Source organism: Mustela erminea, chromosome 17, assembly GCF_009829155.1.
Source record: "Mustela erminea isolate mMusErm1 chromosome 17, mMusErm1.Pri, whole genome shotgun sequence".
Taxonomy (NCBI): Eukaryota; Metazoa; Chordata; class Mammalia; order Carnivora; family Mustelidae; genus Mustela; species Mustela erminea.
This window is the reverse complement of record NC_045630.1, coordinates 35699059-35723682: the sequence shown is the minus strand read 5'-3', so window position 1 is coordinate 35723682 and position 24624 is coordinate 35699059. Positions and strand designations below refer to the sequence as shown.

General features: G+C 42.0%; 1 protein-coding gene across 4 annotated transcripts in view; it reads right to left on the bottom strand.

The window, feature by feature from the left end:
- The window catches only part of UTP25 (UTP25 small subunit processor component), a 33327-nt gene extending 9133 nt beyond the window's left edge, over nt 1-24194 (bottom strand). For 2 of the 4 annotated variants that reach the window (XR_004280102.1, XR_004280103.1), the window contains exons 1-12: nt 23954-24194; nt 23161-23200; nt 21744-22002; nt 19818-19988; nt 17619-17707; nt 15841-16251; nt 13850-14069; nt 12001-12203; nt 10656-10838; nt 10430-10542; nt 9379-9624; nt 1956-2471 (exon numbers count right to left, since the gene is read on the bottom strand). Coding sequence is in view for 2 of the 4 variants with exons in the window: in XM_032318393.1 (XP_032174284.1) it covers nt 2228-2471; nt 9379-9624; nt 10430-10542; nt 10656-10838; nt 12001-12203; nt 13850-14069; nt 15841-16251; nt 17619-17707; nt 19818-19988; nt 21744-22002; nt 23161-23200; nt 23954-24177 (2403 nt within the window). In the remaining 2 variants the exon portion in view is untranslated. Of the gene's footprint in view, nt 1-1890; nt 2472-9378; nt 9625-10429; nt 10543-10655; nt 10839-12000; nt 12204-13849; nt 14070-15840; nt 16252-17618; nt 17708-19817; nt 19989-21743; nt 22003-23160; nt 23201-23953 lie in introns of those variants that run through there. The other 2 variants (XM_032318393.1, XM_032318394.1) reach the window with 2 other exon arrangements.
- Nucleotides 24195-24624: the final 430 nt, after the last annotated feature.

The following is a 24624-nucleotide window of genomic DNA, read 5'->3' as shown; positions in this document are numbered from 1 at the left end:
AGGACGACTACCCCAAAAATGATTTTACTCTTTTTTAATAAGCAATTTTAAGTAAGTTCAAGTAGAAGAAAATCTGTACCAATTATGGCTTGTTTCACTGAGGATAATGGGAGCTACACGTCTCGCTCTGAGGAGTTACAACTACAGAGAGGGAGAAAGCGAGAAGGTATCTTGTGGCGTCAGACTGGAATCAGAGGTATCATATGAATTCATGATTTTCAGTACGTGGATGCAGAAATAAAATTTAGATGCTGTGTGTGTATACATGTCCACACCAACTATAATGGATTATAACCCACGGAACAGAAGGCGAAACTACAAGTCCATACTGACATAAATTGATAAAGAGGAAAAGAGGAACTCCATACTGGAAAAGCCTGGCAAACACTGCCTTAAACAAGCAGCTGGCTCGGTCGGTAGAGGATACACCTCTTGACATTGGGGTTGTTGAGTTCGAGAACCCCAGTGGATATAGAGATTACTTGAAAATAAAATCTTAAAAAAAAAAAAAAAAAAAGCAAAAACAAAAGAAAACCCAGTCATCAGTTAGCATCATGCGTGACGGGGCAAGAGGAATGGTGTGCCACCCGAGGAGATGCAGTGAGGACACAGCAGTGCATCAGTGTTCCCGCCGATGATGCATAAACTAAAGCTAATCAAAGGGAAACATTAACCAAAATAAACAGCCTGTTGTCTTCAAAAGTGTCAAGGTCAAGAAAGCCAGGGAAAAGCTGGGGTACTCTTCCAGATTAAAGGATGCTACAAAGACGTCACAATTAAAGGCCGTATGTAATTCTGAACTGCCTCCTTTTGCTATAGAGGACATTATTGGGGCATTTGGCAAATGGGGTGCGAGGATGAGATGGCTATAGGTATTAATGACAATGTCCAGATCTGATGTTTTTTGGTTAAACAGAAACAGGTCCTTGTTTACAGACAATACACAATAAATTCAGGGGTAACTTTAATGAGTGATAAGGCCTATCAAGTTAGCAACTTACTCTCAAAGGTTTAGGTTCGGTACTTGTAATTTTCTGAGAATATTTCAAGATAAAAATGTTTTTAAGGGGTGCCTAAGTGGCTCAGTGGGTTAAGCCTCTGCCTTCGGCTCAGGTCATGATATCAGGGTCCTGGGATGGAGCCCTGCATCAGGCTCTCTGCTCAGCAGAGAGTCTGCTTCCTCCCTCTCTCTCTGCCTGCTTCTCTGCCTACTTGTGATCTCTCTCTCTCTCTGTCAAATAAATAAATTTTTAAAAAATCTTTAAAAAAAAGTTTTTAAAAGTGCAACTTCCCCATCATTTTAGTTGTTGTATGACCTACAAAATGACTACAGTAAAAATGAATACAGTGATATTAAAGATGACTATTTCAACACCAAGAGTTTCAAAAATTCTTGAAATAGAGATTATTTTAAATAATCTGATTTTAAGTGTGTGTTTTTTAAAAAATATTTTTATTTATTTGACAGAGAGAGAGATCACAAGTAGGCTGAGAGGCAGGCAGAGAGAGAGAGAAGCAGGCTCCTTGCTGAGCGAAGAGTCCAATGTGGGATTCAATCCTAGGACCCTGGGACCATGACCTGAGCTGAAGGCAGAGGCTTAACCCTCTGAGCCACCCAGGTGCCCTGAAGTGTATATTTTAAGTACAACATTTACTGTTATGAGTTAAAAAAGATTAGTGGATGTACTCTTCTAGGCTGAATTAAAATAAAATGTTTAAGGTTTAAAAAAAGTTTTGCTGGAGAAAAATAATTGTTTTTGCAAAACCTGTGTGATCCAAAATTAAGATGATATTCAGCAGCAAGAAGTATTGCAATTTCTCATAACCAGTTCCCAAGCAATGACATGTATGCCTTACTTTAAGAAAGCGTCAAAAAGAAATAGGCAAATCTGAAAGAATTTACCAAGTGTAATAAATTAAAGAATAAAATAACAATAAAAGAATTTATGGCTTACAAAGAGCTTCAAGTAGAAGTTTTTCCTCTATCAACATCTCGGAGTTTATCAGCTCCCTCCTGATCTCTGTCAGAGGTGACCAAAATTTAGTTTACAAAATTTAGTTAACTTTTCAGGGACACATGACCTAAAAAGAATCATCCAATATGACGCTGCCTGGTGCTCCTTCCTTATAGCAGTCCTTCTCTCATGTAAGTGATCAGAACTGGGTCCAAGTGGCACAGAAGTAAGCATTATTACCCCACCAACACCATTTCCTGTCCAACAAAGTTTCATCTTTCTCCAGTGATAAACAGGTGGACGTTCTTCTTGGACTGCAGCATCTGTGCAGCCCGCTCCACGCCAACCACAGCAGCCAGCCGCTGGGCATCATACTTGGAGTAGAGGACAGTGCAAGTCCAGGTGGCTTCCTCTCCTCTGCTGGTGGCTTTCAGCATGTTACAGACTTCACTGTAGAAGTGGGGATACGTTGGCAGTTCATAGAAAATCAGGTTCCTGATCCCTTTAATGGTATACCTATTAGAAGGGGGAAGAGAAGAGTATCTACTTGAGAAAACGTATGGAAAAGCTACTTAAAAGAGTTCGACAGGGGCAGAGCTCCCTCTTGCTGCTCCATCCTCCAGGAGGAAGACAACGGCACACACAACCAACAGAGCAAAGGTTATTTTGAGTTGGAAGGACTTATTTTGTGACAATACATTTGAATTACTAAAGTTTGGCTTAAGACCATGATAAAGTAAATTTTATCATGATCTGAGGTAGACTAGGACTGAAGATCTGTCACAGAAAGCTTAAAAAGCAAACACTTAACTTAACATTACCCTTAATATAATAAGCACAACAGAAAGTTCTATAATGGAGAGGAGGTCAGATCCAGTACGTCAAATAAACTGCAAAAACTGTAAATGCGTTCCCATCAGTCTTTTCTTGTCACTCTGTAGACATGTTAACTCCATGGCAGATGTCCCAAGTTCATCCATTTACAAAATCCTGCCTGAGGACCCATTAGGCATTACGGAAAAGCAATTAGTTTCAACAGCTTATGCACTTCCTTCCCTGCTGCAGTGCAGCACAGTGGTGGTAGGGGGTGGAGACCCTAGGGACTCACCGTATGGTTCGGGTCGAGGTCAATTATTCCCTCTGGGGCCCCATAACAAAAGATTTTATGGTTGACAAGTTCCGATTTTTCCTGTTATAGCTCTCTCCTACACTGTGATGTAGACTCCCTTGGGAATTTTATTTTATTCACAGAGAATAAGCTTTCCTTGTCTTCTTATCTCAGGATCATCCTGACCTCTGAGACGATCCTCGTCTTCCAAACCAACTGCAAACTGCTACTTGGTTCACCTTTAACATTATTATAAAAAAGAAATTCTAACAGCTAATGACTTGAAGAAACTATTCTACCTCACTAGTTATCAAAATAAGCAAAAATAAACATGGAGGTCCGCTTCTGCTTAGTATAGAGTAAACTCAAGAGCATACTGCTTTTACACTACCAAGAAAAAGCCAGATAACCTATAAAAGCATTCCTTTTCTTGAGCCTAGACAGCTGATGTCACAAGGCAACCAAATGAACTGATTCAATGGTGCACTGGTGAATGCTTAATAACTGGTTCTCACTGGGGAAGAGAGAGTGCTGATTTGAAGCAACTGCCAATTTCTGTGGTGTAAATACTCCTGCCATGGCCAATTTCAAGCGACCAATGTCATGTTGCTAAACTCAGGAGCTGGGAAGAGACATGCAACCAGATCTCAAAAGCCAGACCACCACTGACTGAATTCTGAAGAGTGGCAAAGCCCTCTGCAGACAGACAGAAAACAAGAACTACTTTACTCTTAAAGGAGCACAGGAGTTAAGAGAGCAGCTACCAAAAAAGTGGGTAGCAAGAGAACAGCTATACTTTTAACAAATTCTGAAAGGGCAAGGGTGGGCCTGTGTGACGGTTCAGAATCCCTGGGATTTGTGGGTGCTCCTTCTCACACTCACTTATGAATTCTTTTCCACAGGTCTCCACTGGGAGTCCTTGAGAGAGATGGGAGGCAAGGCAGAATACATGAGAGATCCCTTTGGTGAAACCTCTCACTTCCCAGACCCATATCTGTATGAAGCAAAACTCTGAAATTGAGGAGAGAGGGGAAAGGTTAATTGTTGGCAGGGTGGTAAAGCAAGTCATCTGGGATGGTAAAACCCCACCTCATCCTTCTTCATCATAAGACTTCCACCGAGTAGAAAGTAACAGCCGACTACCCCTGAGGAAAGAGCATGAAATCTGCTCACCCCAAATCCTGCAGTAACATAAGCAGAGGTTTGCCACCACTATGGGAGAAGAAGGAAACTCTTTCCCGCCAAGACCCCTTACAGATACCAGGCAGGGTTCAGCTGCCATGGAGTGTGCTACAGGAATGCTGAGAAGGCCCCACCTCCACAGCCCAGAATGAACAGGGCCTGCCTAAAACCAAGCTGCACCAAGAGAACCCCAACCCCAAGCCTCAAGCCTCACAGGGAGTAACAAGCAAGAGCAGCCTGCTGCTGGGGGAGGGGCTGAGTGGGGAGAGCTCCCTGCTCCGGCACGGGGCTACAAGGCTTGGTGAAAGCTGAGAGAAGATCAGGACACTGAGAAAAGACCCTCTAGCACTCCAGTCCCCACACTAAGCCACTGTGTAGTAGATGAATTTGAAGTCTGTGGAGCGTGGAAGATTAGCTATAGTAATAACCAAATCCTGACTAGATTTACAACTCCTACATGAGTGGCCTGACAGAGTAAGACATGTGTCTGGGTTAAGTACTACTTATTTCAGCCTCTACATACAATAGACAATTATTAAAAAACACAAAATTGAAAGAAAAAGACATTAAAAACTGAGGTATCATTTTGGCTATCAAGTCACCAGCAACAAGTGGGGTTTTGCAGAAATAGGCCAATGGAGTACAAATTATCAGGTGTGTGTATTTTGGGGAGGGGGAGACAAAATATGGGGAAGACGGTAGGGAGCAAATAAGCAGCAATGTATAGTAAATTTTTCATTGTGTACAGATTTTAAGCTAACGGGTTTCCCTCCCCATATTTATCCTGATGAAATAACAAGCAACGATGCCATCAACTATGTATATGGATATTCTTGGCACTGGTGCACATAATAGCAAAACAATTTTTTAAAAAAACCTATTTACCCATTAAAAGGAAACTCAGCTAATTATATATCCATACAACATAATACTATGTAGCCATTAAAAATGATGCAATAATGTGCTATGGTGAGTGCTGTGAAGTGTGTAAGCCTGATGATTCACAGACCTGTACCCCCGGAGCTAATAATACATTATATGTTAATTTCTTAAAAATGATGCAATACACACCTCATAGATTACTTACTAATAGAAAAGGAACCTTTACAATGGAGAGATCTAGCAGACCCACCTTGACCAAGTGATTATATTTAGCATCTCCAAATACGATATAAACAAACATTATGTGCCAAGACATGGTGGGAAGTATACAATATCCTCTATATAGAGTTTTATCAAAGATATTTAACCTAAGTCCATGATTCCCACTTCACTGTATTTTGAATCACCTGTCTGTGTAGATGAATTATCCATGCTTCATCCCCACCCCCACACACAGGGATTTAATTGGCACTGGGATATGACCTAGGTATCTGAATATTTAAAAGCTCCCCAAAGGGATTCTAATGTATAGCAAAGTTTGGGAACCAATGAACTAAATAGTAATTAAAATAAAAACAATTAGACAATCTAGATTCTGGGATATTCTAGAGGAAACTGGAATGAACTCTTAAAAAAAATGTCAAAGAAAGAAAAAGGCAAAAGAATTATTCTAGGTCAAGGTTTCTTAACCTCGGCACTACTGACATATCGAGCCAGGTAATTCTCTGTTGCAGGGCTATCCTGTGCACTCCAGGATGCCTAGAAGCATCCTTGCCTCAACCCACTAGAATCACTAGACCACCAGAATAACCCTCCAGTCTCAACAACCAAAAATGTCTCCAGAAAAACTGCCCCCAGCTGAGAACTACTAAAATAGACTAAACAAACATTAACCAACTGTAATGTATGATTCTTAACTGAATCCTGGATTAGGGGATGAAACAGCTATAATGGTCAATGCAGAGACAACCAGGAAAATGTGAACACGACTATACATATCAGATGATATTACTACAGTGATAACAGGTGGTATGACAATGGTGTTACAGTAAAATAAAAGTTAGGAACTACACACTGAAAGATTTAGGGGTTCAGTGTCATGAAGCCTCCTGCAGTTTCCTTATACATCGTTCACAGGAAGGAAAAATAAGATGTGAACTGACAGAAAGAAGGAAAGAAAGAACAGGGGTATGTGCAAATGTGGCAAAATGCTAGCAGCTGGTGAAGTCCAAGTGAAAGGAGTTATAGAGGTTCACTATTAGTCTTACAATTTCCTTTGAAATGAAGCCTTTCCAAATAAAAAGCTAGGGAAAGGGAGGATATGACAGGGCTATATATATCAACTTTAAAATGGACCCATGATAGACACATATATATGCCAAAGTGTTAACATATTAAAACTGTTTTCAAAGAGCCTGGGTGGCTCAGTGGGTTAAAGCCTTTGCTTTCAGCTCAGGTCATGATCCCAGCGTCCTGGGATCGAGCCCCGCATCGGGCTCTCTCCTCAGCAGGGAGCCTGCTTCCTCCTCTCTCTCTGCCTGTCTCTCTGCCTGCTTGTGTTCTCTGTCTGTCAAATAAATAAATAAAAATCTTTAAAAAATAAAAAAAAATTAAAAGAAAAACCTGTTTTCAGGGGCTGCCTGGGTGGCTCAGTGGCTTAAGCCTCCGCCTTCAGCTCAGGTCATGATCTCAGGGTCAGTTAGTGCTGATTCTCCAGCACTGAGCCCTGGGTGCTCAGTAGGTTGAGTGTCCAACTCTAGCTTTCAGCTCAGGTCATGATCTCCGGGGTCTTGGAATTGAGCACCCCCCATAGGGCTCCATGCTCAGCAGAGTCTGCTTGTCCCTCTCTCCCTTTCCCTCTGCTCCTCCCCTCGCTCGTGCTCTCTCAAAAAATTAATAAATAAAATCTTTAAAAACAAAACACACAAATATGACCAAACAGCTGGATGTCCTCAGACTAAGGACATAGGACAGGCCAGATGTCGACCTCACCTGCCAACTGTGAAAGATAAATGAGGCGCCCACAACTGATTTGAAAGGCGAGCTCCTCCACCTTATCTATAGAGATGGTCTGCTACTTTTAGAACTGGGATTCTGAATCTGAATTTTGAATTCAGAATTTGAAATTCTGGGATTACCACAAGGGCTGGGGATACTCGGAACACGCCAGCAGCCTTTTCCAAACCCATAAATCCCACCTCCAGAGTTTCTGACTTGACCCCTGGTTGAGAATCCTCCTGTTGTGACAATCCAGGGACAATGTGCAGGGAAAGAACTGTGAAGCATCCCAACCTCAAGCAGACCATCATGACCAAAGGCCTGTCCAATCTTAATTCTACTGATTTCATCCCCCAATCCCACAAAACATGACTAATCTTCATGCTGAAAATGTTTTGCTAGCTTGCAAATCAGCAATGATATTTCTAACACTGCCTACTTCCACAGCGAATATAAATAATGAATTTCAGAGCTGGATATTTAAGCTTTACATGTACCTCTCCACAGAGGCACTGCAGATAAAAGCACCTATCAGCACCCTGGTGACCTCTCAAGCAAAAAAATCTATAGTTGGAAACTCTGAGATAATTAGCAGTCACAGCACACTGAAGCACATTATTTCTATTCATCTTAAATACAGAATATACCAATTAACCTGGCCCAGCATAGAAAGTAGGTGGTACATGCTAAGTTTGTCTTTCAGTGATTTGGGGGCAAAAGAATTTGGTAAATTCAGTGATGTAAGACAGGGGACTGTCCTGCCTACTTGAAACATCATGCCCTCTCCTTGAAAAGCTGCTCTTTGAGAGAGTCTTCATCCCAGCCTAATTCATACTTGCTATAAACAATCACACTGGGAAGTTTTCCAATCCATCCACTTCACTTAAAAGGCTTGCTTTCATGTATCAAGCTGACAGAAAACGAAGGGCTCTTAAAACCTGCTGAGTGCAAACTTCCCCCAAATATCACTTTCCAACATGAATGAAAACAACAACTTATTGGAACAAAGCAAATAATGATGCCAACAAGCAGGCATTCATTAACACTCTTTGGCCAAGCAGCCCTGTGTAGATGGCCAACAGTGGAGCCCAGGAAACACAAGTGCAGCCATTTCTCATCTCTCCACTCTTGGATCACCCAGTCAGCAGAACAGCCAAGGAGGTCATGTCATGTCAGCCTCCTCTGCTGTGGCAGGCTGTTGCATTCCTCCCTCCCCATCTTGGTAACAAGAACATGTCTTAGGGAGCACATCCTAACATCAACATAAACTAAAAGGCAAAGCAGTGCCAACATGTATCACCGAATATCCTCCAAAGCCTGAAAGATTTCTGGCTTTGGTGTCTGGGGTTCTCTAAAAAAAAATGTGCCGCTCAGTAGTATATATGACTGAGAGTTAAACAATAAAGGCAAAACGTCAATTCACTGAACATTACTGCACATCAGGAAGGAAAAGATAATAGGATGCAACTTCCATCTCTCTACAGGTTAAGGGTTTAAAAAGGGCCTTTTCATTTGGCAGCAGAGACACACTTGGCAAAACAATAAAATACCTGACTTCTGGGGGCACAAGTGGTTGCAAATAGTAACAGAAGGCTTGATATTACTAACGCTCTAATTGGAATGTGTTTCTAAAAAGCAAATCTAATTTGTTTTGTCAAAATCACATAATGGGGAAGCTAAGCAAATACGGAAATCTTTAAATATTCAACCCTAAGCCCCTCACCTTTTGCCTCCCCCAAACATGGGGCCCCTCGGTCCTGGTCTCCTTGTAAGGAAGGGTGTGTGCCCCTCCTCAAGACATACCATAACTCTCCGAACATGGACCGTGTGCTCAGCCTCTGAGTCCACAAACCACACGGCCCCTGATACTGTGTCTATGCTTTCACGACAGTTCCCTCTCCTTCCTAGACTCACTCCAGTTGTGCCTACCTCGAAGTGTTCAACTCAGTAATGTCTTTCTTGAGGTGTAAAACCACAACTACATGAAGTAGTGTGGATACACTCCACACCTACACACAGATTACACTATAGTCACTCATTGGTCCCTACCTTTTCCAACAATATCCATGTTGGGAAGAGCCCAACCAACCAAGTAGAGTCTATCCAGTTCCAAAACCCTCTGGTTTCTCCACAGAAAGTAGAGTGAAAGAGGACCTTACGGCACCACCAAGCCTGCCATGTACTCAGAAGCAGGCCATGATTTTCACGGTTCTCCCCTCCTGAGAGGATGCTCCAAACCCAGCACTGCTTTACCTTTTGTAGAAATGGAAGCGCTCTGTGAGGAGCAAGAACTGCTTCTCTCCTTGAAGGAAGAAGTGTCTGGCCCTGGAGATACCGGACTTCTGAGTGTACTCGCAGATGTGGGTGAAATTCAGTTCCTCCTTCTTGAAGTAATTCCGGAGCCGCACAAAGTCAAAGTAGGAGGGGACGTAGATGAGTGTGTGAGACATCACGGCATCACGGTACTGAGGCAAAATCTTGTTCACAAAAAAGTTAAACCTGATTTGGAAAAGCAAAGGGCAAAGTCAATGATTCGGAGATTAGCCCACAATGTCACCACTAACTAGGTTACCCTGGGCAAGTCACAATCTCCTTCTACTTTCCCCAAAGAGGCCAATCTGACGTCATCACAAAGAGATTATGTAAGGATGAAAAAATAAGTGCTAACTCAATTCACTGTTAATAAATAGATGTGATGTCAGTGTATCCCAGAGAACTATTCTAGAAATAGATAAGCACACTACTCATTCATTCATTCATCCATCCATCCCATGGTCAATCAATCACAATTACTGAACACCTCCCACATGCAAAGCATCTTTCTCCTACCATGGGTCTCCCAATGAAACATAATGAAGAGACAGGGAAAATAGAGATTATTAGAAATACTGGAACCTTGGTATTTGTGGGAGGCAAAAGGCGAAGAGCTTAGAGTTGAATATTTAAAGGTTCCAGTGTTTGCTCCTGGGCATTAGTTCTGCCCTAAAGGCCTTATAATTAAGTTGTTGACGTGGAACATGTAGCAGCATTAAACAGTGTAATGTAATTAAGAAATGCCATGATCTTGTGGGAAGAACCCCTGATTTACAGTACTAATGCTGCCACTAACTAGCTAGGAGAACTAGGACCTCTCCAGGCTTCAGTTTCCTCCTCTGTCAATATGACTGGGTTCAATGATCTCATATCATTTGGTAAACGACTGTCAGTAAAGTCAACATGGAATCGAATTCTAAATTCATATGCTGCAGCTAAATCCCTCTCTGTGACCCCCAGGTGTCTAATGGGACTAGGCAGGGATAGGTACCTGGCATCAATCACTGAAGCTAGGTTTTCAGCTTCCAACCTCTGGAAGACATGTGGAAGCTGCACCAGGACATGGCTGATAGAGCCTGTCATTGGGACATTCCTCACAGCCACCTGCCAGGAGTCAATGAGAATGTTAGGAAGCGAGCCATCCTCCGCTTATGCCTCATGACCCAAAAAGTACACAATGCTTCATGAAGATCCAAAGAAACAAGGAGAAAACCCACCTGGCCTTGCAGATTGACGCAGTACTTGTTGAACACAGAGTTGACTTGGGCATCCTGCAGGGCCCCAAAAAGCAGTGTCTGGCGATAGTACTTAGACCAATTATTGAGGCTCCACATCCTCACTCGAGAGAAATCCACTCCATGTGAATCCAAGGGCAGTAAGTTCATATGGTTCATCAAATGCTTTGAGTAGAAATAACACTACCATTCATTTTTACTGACAATGTACCTGTTGGGCACACTAAGCACTTTACAAGTCTGCCATCTTACTAACCCCATGGAGTATATGCAGCCAAATTCCAAATCACACCAGAAAAATCAAGGCTCAGATGGGTGTGAATTGCCCGCTTAGGTGAACACCCCTGGACAGGAAGGTAACCTAAAACAAGCTACCTCTTAGACCTTTCAAAACCAATCAAAATGGTACCTACAGGAATATTCCTTTGATAGAACTTCTGAAATGCCATCCTAATCACTCTATGGGTTCCTCAGTCCCAGAGTTGGACAAGAAAGGAAAAGACATGGAAAACAGAGCTGGTGCTCTTCACTGACCTGGTTCTCAAAACATTAGGATATCCCCAGAGCCAGTACATATGCCTTTCCCTCAAATTACAGAATATGACTCAACCATCAACATGCTTTTTCTATCTTAATTATATTATGTTATATATTATATACATATAAAATATATGTTAAAGAATAGCAAGTATTAAAAGATCCTCTTTATTTGCCCCAACCTTACTAGGTCCCTACAAGCTCTGGGACTGTAGAAGTAAGTTCTCAAATGCTTTAAAAAACCAAACCTATGGTTCTATGACAAGGATTGTTCCAAAGCACAGCTGTTCAATCCTAAAATGTACAACACTGCAGAGTATGTGGGGAAGGAGGAAAAAAATTATAGCCACAAGCTACACTAAGAGGATAAGGACATACTACATTTCTCCGTAAGATAAGATCACACATTCAGAAATCCTGAGCAATGTTTCCACTGAAGGCCAAAGAGAAGAAAATGAGGATAAACTGTAGGAGGAATTATATTAGGTAAAGACATTCCTGGTCAGGAGCAACCAATCTACCAACCAGCCACACTGAAGTGGTCTATTAGCAGAGATGACCTTAAGGAGGAAGAAACCTTTTCTGGAGATCTGAAATATTGGTAAAAATTTTTGCTCCTCTACGTAATTATTGTCAACCTGTGGGTAGAAGAGGGCATAAGGGTGTTTTCAAGTTGGAAAATGTAAAATATTCCCATTTCCAAACTGAGTATTCATTTGGCATTAAATAACCCTTAAAGACTTAAATTACTGAGCTGCTTCTCTCTCTAAATGTGAATGACCATCATTACCAGGACATGCTCCCAGTTCTGCATCAGGTAAATGTCAGCTTGATCAATGATGAGCAGCTCAATTGAAGACAGAAAGTCAAAATCTCTCTTCTTCTCTCCTTCTGCACCAATGATGGTCCTCAAGCCCAGCGGGGAGGCAATGAGGATGTCAGAGGAGTAAAAGGGGGCATAGAGTCGGATGCTTCTCTGAAGTATTGCCACTCCTACAGGAAACAGCCAAGTACACACCCGCTGATTAGTTCCTGCCGAGCCATTAGCTTCAGTACTAGAAGTTCAGCACCTTTCACTCACTCACCGAGCATGCTGTACCTTCACATCTTTCCCCTTAGTAAATGACCATGCTCCAGCTGTTTTCCTTCCTAAAATAATCATCTCCCTTTGCCTCTGTGGTCCTGTCTAGCTCTCATTCTCTTCCTTTTGGCTCAAACTTTTCCAGAGAATGGTCACCCACCATTTAGAAATTTCCTACTCATTCCTCAGTGCATCACAATCTGGCTTGATTCTCAGGACTCCACTGAAAGGACTCCTGCCAAGATCACCAATTTAAGGATACTCACAAATGCATAAAGAAATATATTGAGCACATCCTCCTTGAAATATTCTTTTCCTCACTGGGCGTTTCCATTTCTTTAACACTCACTTCTGTTTCTAACCCTGACCCAGACTATAAGCTATCTTTCAGGATCTAAACTGCTCTTCCACAAGTCCCTGATTCAGCTAAGCTCTAAGTTCCACTCACATCCTATTTAAGTTTATGGTAATAAATGGATAAATTTATTCACTAACCACAGCTTAACACCACCTCCACAAAGATCTGTATTTCCAGCTCACATCTGTTTCCTAAGCCCAAAATTGACCTATCAGCAGCTTGCAGGACACCTGCATGTTTAAAACTAAACATCTACTCTCGTCCCTTTGCACCTGACACCCCAGCCACTCTGAAGCCTATGTAGCTCTTAGGTCATTCTCAGCTTATTCAACCCAATGCCTCTGCATGTGCGGTTTCCTGTCTGAACCCTTTTCCTCCATTCTGACCACCCCTCTTTGTAACAGACTAAACCCTAATCAGGTCTCAACCTTCCATAAATGGCGCTGCCACCAGGCCACCTTCCCGAACTATCCTGTCCCTGTTTTGAGTACAGAAATTGCTTTAAACACTCCCAGAACATCACTGCATCCTCTAATCGGCACTTATCATTCTGTACTGTTTTCCCATTAGGCTGGATTTCCTTAACAGCAGGAAGCATAACTTTTATTTCTGTATCCTCAGCTTCTTAGCAGTACCTGGCACACATTAGATGCTTAATAAATGTTTTTCAAATGAGCCTGTGACTAAAAGACATTTTCCCAAAACTTTATCAATATAAAACCAACCAAGTATATAGGAGTTGAATAAGAGACAAGCAAAGATGTGACAAGTTGGGTGGCACTTGTGAGTGGAGACAACTCAGGGGCAGGCACGCTACATGGCCGGTAGGAGGGAGGTCCACCATTATATATAGATACTGTCTACTCAACCTCCCCAGTGACCCACTCAGCCCCTGTCACTTCCAACTCCCCCTGTAGCAGCAGCTACTAGCTACGGGTATGCAAGGACACTTTTGCCGTCAATGCGCACGTGTCTTTACATACAGCTTCAGAGGTGATCCACCCTGAGCCAAGTGTCCACCCCATCAGCCAAGCAAGACTCTCTCCCCTGGCAGACACCATGTCCCAAATACACCCCGGTCCTGTTAGGAAGATATCTCACCCCACTGAGAGAATGCCTAATTCCAGGTTTCTAGCTTGCAGCCATGTGAACCTCACATTATAGATCCTTCAGAGTTTGAGTTCTGACGGAAGGAATTACCGATCCGAAAGTGATCATCGATGTTGCCGACAAACACAGCTTCGTAATCCTCGGGCCTCTTGAGGTTGGGTGGTCTCTCCTCAGGATCTGAGCCATACTCTCCCTTAAACCTCTTTTTGTTGCTCACAATTATTTTCTTCTTGCTGTCACCCTCGAGGAGGCTGATGAAGAGCTGTACCACTCGCAGAGCAGCTTCCCGGAAGGGTACCACTATTAGCACCTGGGAAGAAGCCACGGCAGCCTCGATGAGCCCAGGGGAAGGACTGACAGCTGCATGTCAGCCTGCTGGGGACATGGAGCTAAATAACTCTCCATAGAGCAGCAGGCCCCAAAAGGGCTCACATCTCGGTCACCCCCTTAGTCAGGACCTGGCTCAGTACTAGAAGTTCAGCACCTCTCATACCTAAAACTATGTCCTATGGACCTTAATCTCATGACTCCACAGGAGATAGTTTCTCAAACAGAATGTGGAAATACCTTTCAGGATATTTGACAGGTGTCCACTATCAAAAATCCAATATAAACATAAAAGTGGCATGAAATGTTACTCATTTCTGTCTCCCACAGAATTTAGTACAGTATTTTTATGCATAAGCCCCAAGGGATAAATATATGCTAAATAAATAAATAAATTAGGGAAAATTTTTAAATAATAAAACGAAAAGTAAATGAATTAGCTATAGTAAGTTGAGAACAAATAAAGCTGGTAAGGAAAAGACAGGATTAAGCTGGTAAGGAAAAGAAAGGATTAATGCATCACTACTTTTCTAGTATGCTCCCTCGCACATTTTTCAGAAATGATGAGAAAGCATTTCTGAAATAAGATCATATCTCAATGGGAAATGTAGGACTCAGTTTTCCAAACATTTCCAAATATGCTTGAAGTTACAACTGGTGAAAATGAAAATAGAATATGCTTAACAATGATAAATTTCTAACTACCCTTCTATAAATATCAACAATGCAAAAAACCTCTGTCAGATTCCACAATTCATCAAATTCTAAATGTGCTTCAAGATTCTAAATCTGACTTATTCTTTTCTACAACTCTAAAAGGAAACAGATAACTTACAATCCTTATGTTCAAGACTCTGAGATAGTTTCCCAGAAAGCAAACCAGCACAGCTGGAGACGTGCAGTGAGTCAGCCTGGTATAGTGCATCACTGAGGGCCCAAGACTGAAGAGGACCAAGTTACTGTCCCAGCTCCAACACAAAGTGTCTAGGCTTCGTGTTCCCCAGCTATCACATGGGGGTCTGGATCAAGAAATGTCTAAGAGCCACAACAGTACTAAACCCTAGAATCCTATGAGACTTCTTCAATATGGAGGGATACAGGCTAAGGGGGAATGGGGAAAGGATAACACACAATGCAGCCACATTAACATAAAAGACATTTTCTACCAAAGCTCCAAACCCATTGGAATTTAAGCTTATGAGCCCAAATAAATGTAATCATCACTTTAATCAATAGTTAACTGTATAATGGAAAAATGGGAATTTCTGTTTCCCCAGGTTTACTTATGTGTGTGGCTCAGTAAAGAGAACCCTTGGCTCTATTCCCACCTCTGCTATTCCTTCCCTGGGGCTCTTTAGCAAGGTCCTCTACAAATCTGGGTCTCTGTCCATAGCTGTAATATTTAGGGACTGGATAAAAGGCTTGCTAAGGTTCCATCCATTTCTGACAACCAACAAGAAGAGATTTACAATGGAGTTGTCATTTATGTATGTTCAGGGTTATCTTTAAACAGCGTTATCAGAGAGGTACCTCTGATTCACAAGCTTCCAATTCCACGGTTAGAAACAGTCCACTGAGCTGTCTGCTGCACTGCTCTGGCACTGTCTGGCCCATCTAACCTGCTCACTCTTAGACTCATTCATTATTCCAGTATTCATATCATTAAAATACCTGAGTACCTGCCAAGTGCCAGGCACCTATATGGCAGTGACTTGCAGCCTCCTGGAGGACAAAGCTCTCCTGCTGCCACTCACCTTGGGCCTTGTTAGCCCTTGGTCTCTGAAGTCATCATCGTCACCCACCCCAAGTTTCTGGCTGCGGCGTCTGCTATTGTTACCAAGCACCCGGGCATTGGCTTTGAGGACATGATTTATTACATGTAGGCAGTACACGTGGCGGATCTCCTCCCCATTCTTCAGGGCAGTCCTTTCTGGGTAGAACAGGTCCCGGTAAGAATTCATAATTAAGAAGAGCTCTTTCTGGAGTGGGGTGAAGGGGCCACTTGATTTGGAGGGACCAGAGAGGAACTGGCTGTTGGTCTTGGTCCAGGTGGATTCCAGAGGCTTCTGGAGATGAAGTGACTTTAAATCAATGTCCTTTGAAGGTTTAAAAGTTTCCAACTTCTGAAACTTGGAGGAGAAGACAAGCTGGCCCAATATTGGCCACTAGGAAAGAGACAGATCAAGACCTAAGTTAGAAGTGCATTATAAGGGGCGCCTGGGTGGCTCAGTGGGTTGAGCCGCTGCCTTCGGCTCGGGTCATGACCTCAGGGTCCTGGGATCAAGTACCGCATCGGGCTCTCTGCTCGGCGGGGAGCCTGCTTCCCTCTCTCTCTCTCTCTGCCTGCCTCTCCATCTACTTGTGATTCCTCTCTGTCAAATAAATAAATAAATAACCTTTAAAAAAAAAAAGAAGTGCATTATAAGGGGCGCCTGGGTGGCTCAGTGGGTTAAGCCTCTGCCTTTGGCTCAGGTCATGATCTTAAGGTCCTGGGATCGAGGCCCGCATCAGGCTCTCTGCTCGGCAGGGAGCCTGCTTCCCATTCTCTCTCTGCCTGCCTCTCTGCCTACATGCGATCTAATCTGTCAAATAAATAAATAAAATCTTAAAAAAAAAAAAAAAAAGAAATGCATTATAATACATTGCATTCACACAGTAATTTCTAATTTACCAAGCTGTCTGTGATTTACCAGATCACCTAATTTAATCCTCACCAACAACCCTGCAAGGCAGACAATATAATGCTCATCTTACAGTTCAGGAAAGCAGAGGTTCAGAGAGATTATAGGATTCAGACAGTCTTGATGACCCAGGAGAGAAGAGAGCTGAGAGCTAGGGCCCAAGGTTTCTGACTTCCAACCTGAGCTCTTCACTATGTCAGTGTGTCCCAAACTATTTTGTGGATTGTGTTCTAGAATATCAAAATTCATTCTAGGAAAAAAAAAGGGCTCCACAGTCAATAACTTTAGTAAACATCACAAAAGCTAATCCCCCTCAGGGAGAATCACAATGTATATTAGATACAAAATGTTTTGATGAGTCCTATGATAAGAGCTCTATTTTACTGCATTTCTCAAGTTTTCCAAATTTACTTGGGCATGGAATACATTTTTTGAGATACTGTTATTAAAATCATAAAGTATGTTTTTATGAAATACCAGTTTGGGAATTTTTGTGTTCTAACAAAATTGCTTATCTCAGGAGGGAAAAAAAGGATGAACTCAGCAATAAAAAGAAATGAATTACTGGGGCGCCTGAGTGGCTCAGTGGGTTCCAATTATTGAGGCTCCACATCCTCACTCGAGAGAAATCCACTCCATGTGAATCCAAGGGCAGTAAGTTCATATGGTTCATCAAATGCTTTGAGTAGAAATAACACTACCATTCTTCCGGCCTTTCTACGCTGTGCTCCCCTATCAACTCACCTACACTGGCGGCTATCATACATTCAAGGAGACTGCTGAAACCCAACACCATTGCTTTATGTGGAGCTTCACTCTGTTTGTGATGGGGATGACCAAGCAATACTTACTTTCAGCTGGTGTGTAGTTTTGGGATTTGTGGCAACAGCTTGAATTTCTTCTTCCTTCAGTTCTTTGCTCACATGTTGTAGAAATGGATCTAATTCAGAAATCAAGAGTATCAGAACACTTTTGGTCTTCCCTCTAAATGAAACACTCTTTTTCACAATGTTAACTCATCCTTCCTCTCACCTACTTTCCCCATCCTCTCTCTGAGCTCAAAAGTTTCTAACAGGTTCTCTTTCCTAAAGCATTTCTCTAATCACATTACTTCTCAGCTCAAAAACCTTGAAGAAACTTCTCTGTTTGAAATTTGGGGCACTCTAGGATGTATACTTCCAATCAACCTCTCAAATGTAATTTTTCAATTATATGGCCCTCAAATTCTTCTGCCTCTGTGGATTTCCTTCCTTCATTTAAAAATTCTATCCTTCCTTTCACCTCATTTTTGTATGTCCAAATACTATCAGTTTAATGTTATCTCCTGACCTATAATAAATATTTCCCTGGAGCCCACTCTGCCAGGCACAGTGCTGATTCCACTAAAAGGCTATCCCCGGATCCCTCCAGACAGTTCTCTACCCTGCCTCCACCCACCCACTGCAACACTATAAGATCCCTGAGAGCAGGTTCCATGCCTGAATGCACTGCAGGACACACAGAAATGCTCAATACTCAACTCGGGTGAACAATGATCCAAATGGTAGTACCTACACTCAGGGTTATCTTCAGTCCTTTGAGCTGGCCACCCAACCCTCCTTCCAGTCCCATCATTAAGGAGAGAAAAGTTAAATGGCCTACACAAGGATCCGAATGGTAAAACTTCAAATGCAGTGCACTTTGTACTAAACACCTAAGAGTGGACAACAGGATATAAGAATTCTAGGTGCTGATATATCTACACAGGCAAAACCACCAGAAGAATTTTAGGATAATCAAGTACTGTTTCCTCCATGGTTCTGATTTTTTAATTTCTTTTTTTTTTTAGAGAGGGAATGAGGGAGAGAGAGAGTGTGAGGGGTGGGGAAGGGCAGAGGAAGAGGGAGAGAATCTGAAGCAGGCTCCATGCTCAGCAGCAGAGCCCGACACAGGCTCACACAATCTGAGATCATGACCTGAACAGAAATCAACAATCAGACGCTTAACGAACTGAGCCACCCAGGCACCCCTCCTCAAAGGTTACTTAAGTTTTAATGGTTTGGAATGGCTTTGGTGCCCAAATTCTATCTGCTACTTCTCTTTCTCCAGCACAACAGCCAACAGAACCAAACGAATCAAATAAGGATTAAAATTTCAGCTTCTTTAACAGTACAGCTAGGGTAAAGATGGACAATGGGGTCAAAAATAGTAGTAAGAATACAAAACAAGACTAACCTGACTTAGCCTCCAGGCACAGGCTGAGAAAGTGGACCTAAGAGAGCAGAGACCTGCCTACACCTACCATACAGAGGCAGGCCTTGTACAAGCCACTGCAAATGGAAGAGAGGCAGGACCAAGAGGCTCAGAGAGACTGGAGAGACAGAATGGCGCTTTCAGGCTTCAAAGGTGCTCCCTGGTAATGAGGACCAATGAAATTAGCCTGTCCTGGGGCGCCTGGCTGGCTCAGGGGGTTAAGCCTCTGCCTTCGGCTCAGATCATGATCTCAGGGTCCTGGGATCGAGCCCCACATCGGGCTCTCTTCTCAGCAGGGAGCCTGCTTCCCCCTTTCTCTCTGCCTGCCTCTCTGCCTACATGTGATTTCTGTCAAATAAATAAAATCTTAAAAAAAAAAAAAAGAAAGAAAGAAAGAAAGAAATTAGCCAGTCCTGAGTCTTACAAATCTGGAAAAATTCCTACTGTAATAATAAAGAGCAAATGAAGGTAGAAAGAAAAATATAAAATATTTTTCTCCTATCTCTTCCTTCCCTGCTTGGAGAGAAAATCAGAAGTCTTCTCCTGACCCCAAATGTGGAAACATGAAGTGTGGGAAGATGGCCTTCCCTACTATCACTCTTTGGTTATTTGTCCTACTAAATAGTCTCCTGACTCCCAGCACAACCTAACCACTGAAAATCACAAAACAGCTCTGAGAATTATTTCTTCCCAGCTCTAGATATAGCTTCTAAACAGTTTCTATTGTTGCTCATTCCAGTAATAGGAGATTTAATGCATATTAGCAGACAAGTCCCCATACTAAGCACCTGGTGAATGCAAACACACACTGCTCTGACCTTGTGACACTTTTAGAGAGCATGTGCCTCCACTTTCCTCTTCAAGAAAATTGGTTTCCAGGCTGAAAAGTGACTCATGTTTTGCATCTGTGAACTCCTCAAGGGATTCTTGTGATGTGCCAAGTGGTCCATCCCCACCTTTTCCTTCAGGGTCACCAGGTAAATCCGTACCTGTGATTTTGAGAAACACTATGTAAAATTATTTATGCACAAATATCATTATATTTCTGTGGACAAGTAAAATTTAATTCCTTAGCCTAAATCAACACTGATGTTCACTGCTATTATTTACATTTAAGCAAATTCAGGTAGAAGACTTAAATTTCAAAATTAAGCCTGATGGTTGACCCAGGCTTAATTTTCTAGAAACTTATTTTATGATGATAACTAGACAAAGCACACTAAGAGGTACATGTAAGGATGTTCAAAGCAGCAATGATTATGATAAGAAATAAATGGAAAAATTGATTTCATCCTTTTCTATCAATGGAGTACTAAATTACCACATGTCATTTACAATGAAACGTCACATAATTAGGAAGCTAATATGAATCCATGATTATTAACATGGAAAAGATCTACTATTAAAGAAAAAGTAAGTTACAGAAGTGTATGAGCTCATTATGCACACACACACGTCCATATATGTATATATATGTATATTTACATGTAACATCCTTGCACTCACACGTGTATCCATAAAAAGTAAGTAATGGAAGGTTCTATAGAATGTTCAAGGTGTTCATCCCAAGGTGGTGGAGATATAGGTTAACTACACTACCCTCTTAAATTTTTATAGTAAGTATGTATCACTTTAATAATTAAAAGAAAAAAACTTTTCACTTCTAAAAATCTAAAACAGGAAATAGAAAACAAAAAAAAAACCCCTAAGTCTGAGGCAATGAACTTTTATCCCAGTAAAACTGATGAATTAAAATACTAAGAATGATGTATGACACCTTAAAGTATAGAGAAAAAAATGCAGCTACAAGGAAAACAGGCATTAAAATAGTAAGATAAAAATAATTACTCAGACACATTGACAATGAGATATGGCTTCAGGAATATAAAGTCATGAATTACTAATTCATGAACAACACAAAGCAGTCACAAAAAACATGAGGAGCCAAAGAAGCCAGACACAAAAAGGTGCGTATTTTACGCTTCCATTTATATGAATTTCTAGAATAGGCAAAATTAATCTTTAGTGAAAGAAAGCAGATCAGTGGTTGCCTCATGCCAGAGGGGGAAAACTGACTATAAAAGGGCAAGAAGACACCTTCTAGCAGTACTGGAAATGTTCTGAATCTTGATTTCGGTGATAACAACATAGATGTATGTGTCAAACTCACTGAATTGTATACTTAAAACAGGTACACTACATTGCATGTAAATCATACCTCTATAAAGTTAGTTTTAAAGTTAAAAAAATCCCCTAGAAGTCCCAGTGAGATAACATTCCTTTAAGCGTTCAATCTCAGCTGTTCTCTGAAGCTCCCCTCCCCCCATTTACTCTGGCAACCAGGTGGAATCTCTTCGATGCCTTACAACTAGCTATTCCATACAAATCTGCTGTTGAAAATTTTTTTATACTTTGTCTTCCATTAAACTTGGTTTCCCTAAGGAAAGGAGAGTGATCTCTTTAACTGAGACTATCCCAGAAACAGCATTATGTTCCCTTTCCTCTGAATCAATTACGTACGATTGATGAAGTCCTGGAAATCATAAGCAAAAATATTACTTCTGTATTTGTCTGGCCATAGGGTCTGGTTTCATCAGATTCTCAAAGATATCACTGAACCAACAAGGTTAAGAGTCTCTGCTTTGGATCCATGTGCTTTCCTCCAACTCACACAGTATAGGGCACTGTGCTCATAGGAAAATCTGTCCTGACAAAGATGATGAGCCCACACCAAAGACACTTACTCTCCTGCACTTTGGTAGACTCTCCTGTTGTTTCTTTCTCCACACTGACATCACTACCACCATCTTCACTGTTCATTTCCGCCTCATCTACAGCACTGTCTTCTTCTTCGTCTTCCTCTTCTTCTTCATTCTCTTCCTCCTCCTCCTCATCTTCTTCTACAGCATTCTTTAATGTGGCAAGAAGTTTGTGGTACCCAGAAACTTGTTCTGGTTCACTCTCTGCTTCACTTTCAGAACCTGAAGTATCTGAACTCTCTGACTAAAAGGAAAATGGGAAATTTGATTTCTTTTTAAAGATTTTACTTATTTATCTGAGCGAGAAAGAGAGAGCATGAGTGGGAGGAGGGGCAGAGAGAGAAGGAGAAGCAGACTCGCCACTGAGCAGGGAACTCTACATGGGGCTTGATTCCACGACCCTGGGATCCTGACCTGAGCCAAAGACAGACACTTAACCAACTGAGCCACCCAAGCGCCTTGGAAAATGGGAAATTTTAAAACGGAAACGTATTATTCTTGTTTCTACCCTATGATTATCATGAGGCCAAAAATATAACTGGTTCCAACTTTCATAAATAAAAATTAGCTTTTCTATAAATATACAATCTTATCTATTCAATGATGCCCAGCAACAAAGTTATTTTAAAAAGCTAGTCTAGTGAGATGCTTGAGTGGCTCAGTCAGTTAAGTGTCTGACTTTTGATTTTGGCTCAGGTCATGATCTCAGGGTCGTGGGATCCAGCCCCAGGTTGGGCTCTATGCTCAGTGTGGAGCCTGCTTAAAATTCTCTCTCCCCCTCCCAACCCTGTGCATGTATGTGTCTTTCTCTCTCAAAAAAACAAAAAACAACCCCCCCAAAACAAAAAAAAGCTAGTCTAGCTATGATTCTAGAATATTTTTGTCTTCTTTGAACTGCTAATGTTCTATATGGGAAGAAAGTGGACTAAAAACAGGGCTTTTGGTTATAAGGAGATCTAATCTGTGTGTCAGATACTTTGCATGCTGAAAGGAGCAATAGGAAAACTGCAATACAACAAAAGAACGTAGGGTTGTTGTTGTTGTTTTTTTCCCAGTTTGTTGTAATGAGTTAGGACCTTTGTTCAGTCTGCACTGTTTGTGGCTCCTTTTATGTTAAGTAAACAAAATACACCTTTAGGATTTACCAAGAGCCCTCTGGTAAGCCTCCTTGATAGGTTCTAATAGGCTAATCTCTCAGGAGAGTTTGAAACTCTGGTTACTATATTAGTTATCACAATGGCATTATAACAGACATCTGCATTCAACAGTAAGCAGTATTACTAATAGCTTACATCTAAAATTGAAAGGAGTGGAAATGTAGCCAGGCTTTATTACTGTTATATATAATCTTAAAATTAAAAACCGACAACCAACTCTAATTAAAAAAGGTATAAGGTATTACCAGTTGATAAATCTGTGGTTTTGCCTCCTTTCCAGAAACCCTGAGAAGAAAGAAGTAATATTAAACTCTAACTACTAGCATGTAGCAATTAATAAAAAAAGTCTAATGATAACTTTAAATGAAAAAGGAAGGGCATTCCATTATAAATGCATTATAACTATAGCCATGTAAAAGCCACATATGCACTTGGACAGGGATTTTAAGAATATAACAAAAGGATAACTGACAAAGGAAAAGTTTAACAAGGTCACACGACAGAGTTAACTGGCTCTCATCGGAAAGAAGTATCACTTTAGCAAATAAAAGACATTTTCTAGCACATTTCTTAATTATAACGCATCTAATTGCTGATGAAGCGGCCCAAAGGGGAGTGGCGGGCGAGCACTAAGACCATAACTGAGAGTCTGGACGCTTAAAGAGGACCCCACAATTACGGATACACAGGTTTCCTCATTGTAACTGGATAAAACAGCGGTATCTGAGGGCCGAGACAATTCTTTAAAAACACACAAAACCACAAAAACAATCTTAGAAAACTGGCGGTAGAAAAACCAGCATCCCACCTCCGCAGGGGGCGTTCGGTCTAACTTGAAGCTAAGGGCTCAACAAAAGCAAGAGGACCCACAAAGAACCCCATCTCGGACGGGATGCCACCGGCATCCTCCCAAGCCCAGCGAGCTGGAGAAGGGCGGGAAGAGTGGTGAGCAGCCCCGTCCCGATCCCCAGGGAGACCGGCGGCTCCAACCCGGGAAAAGCCACGAGCACCGCTGGCCCCGGCAGTGCCCCTCCATACTTGTCATAGAATGGATGCTCCTCGCCAAAATCCCGAAGATGCTTCTTCTGCTTCTTAGTCAGGGTGGTGAGCAGCTCGTTCTGGCTCCGGCTCCCGCGTTTGCCCATAGCAAAAAACGTCAAAGTCTCCCACCTCCAAGAGACGCGTTTCCCACCACCAAGTTGTCTAGTCAACTCACTCACGCGGGTCGCCCACAGCGCTTCGCGACGGAACCAGGTTGCCATAAAGCAGAGCCGTTTTACGTCGTGCCTGTGCGACAGGCCTTAGAACTTCCTGGTCTCGATTCTGCTCTCTAGTGAGGCTCTTTGGAAGCGCATGCACGTGTATCTGTGGGTCCTCTGAGATGCGGGCCGTCGGCGGGCACGCTTGGGGCTTTCAGGGTGCGCGTACTTTGTGCTTCCGTTTGGGTGTTGGGAATCCTCCCGCGTAAGCGTGTCGTCGTGGAGTTGAATGACCCCACTTTATTTTGTGATATAATAAAAATACCAACCAATATTTAAGCGTGCTGACACATCTCACGTCATTGTCCCACACAAAGAGGCCCTGTTCGTAAGCCCAGTATTGCAGAAGAGGAAGCTGATGCTTAGAAAGCATTGCACACTAAAAAAAGAAGGAAAGAAAGAAAAGGAAAACGTTACACACTAGCCAAGAGAGGATGGGAAACCTTGATG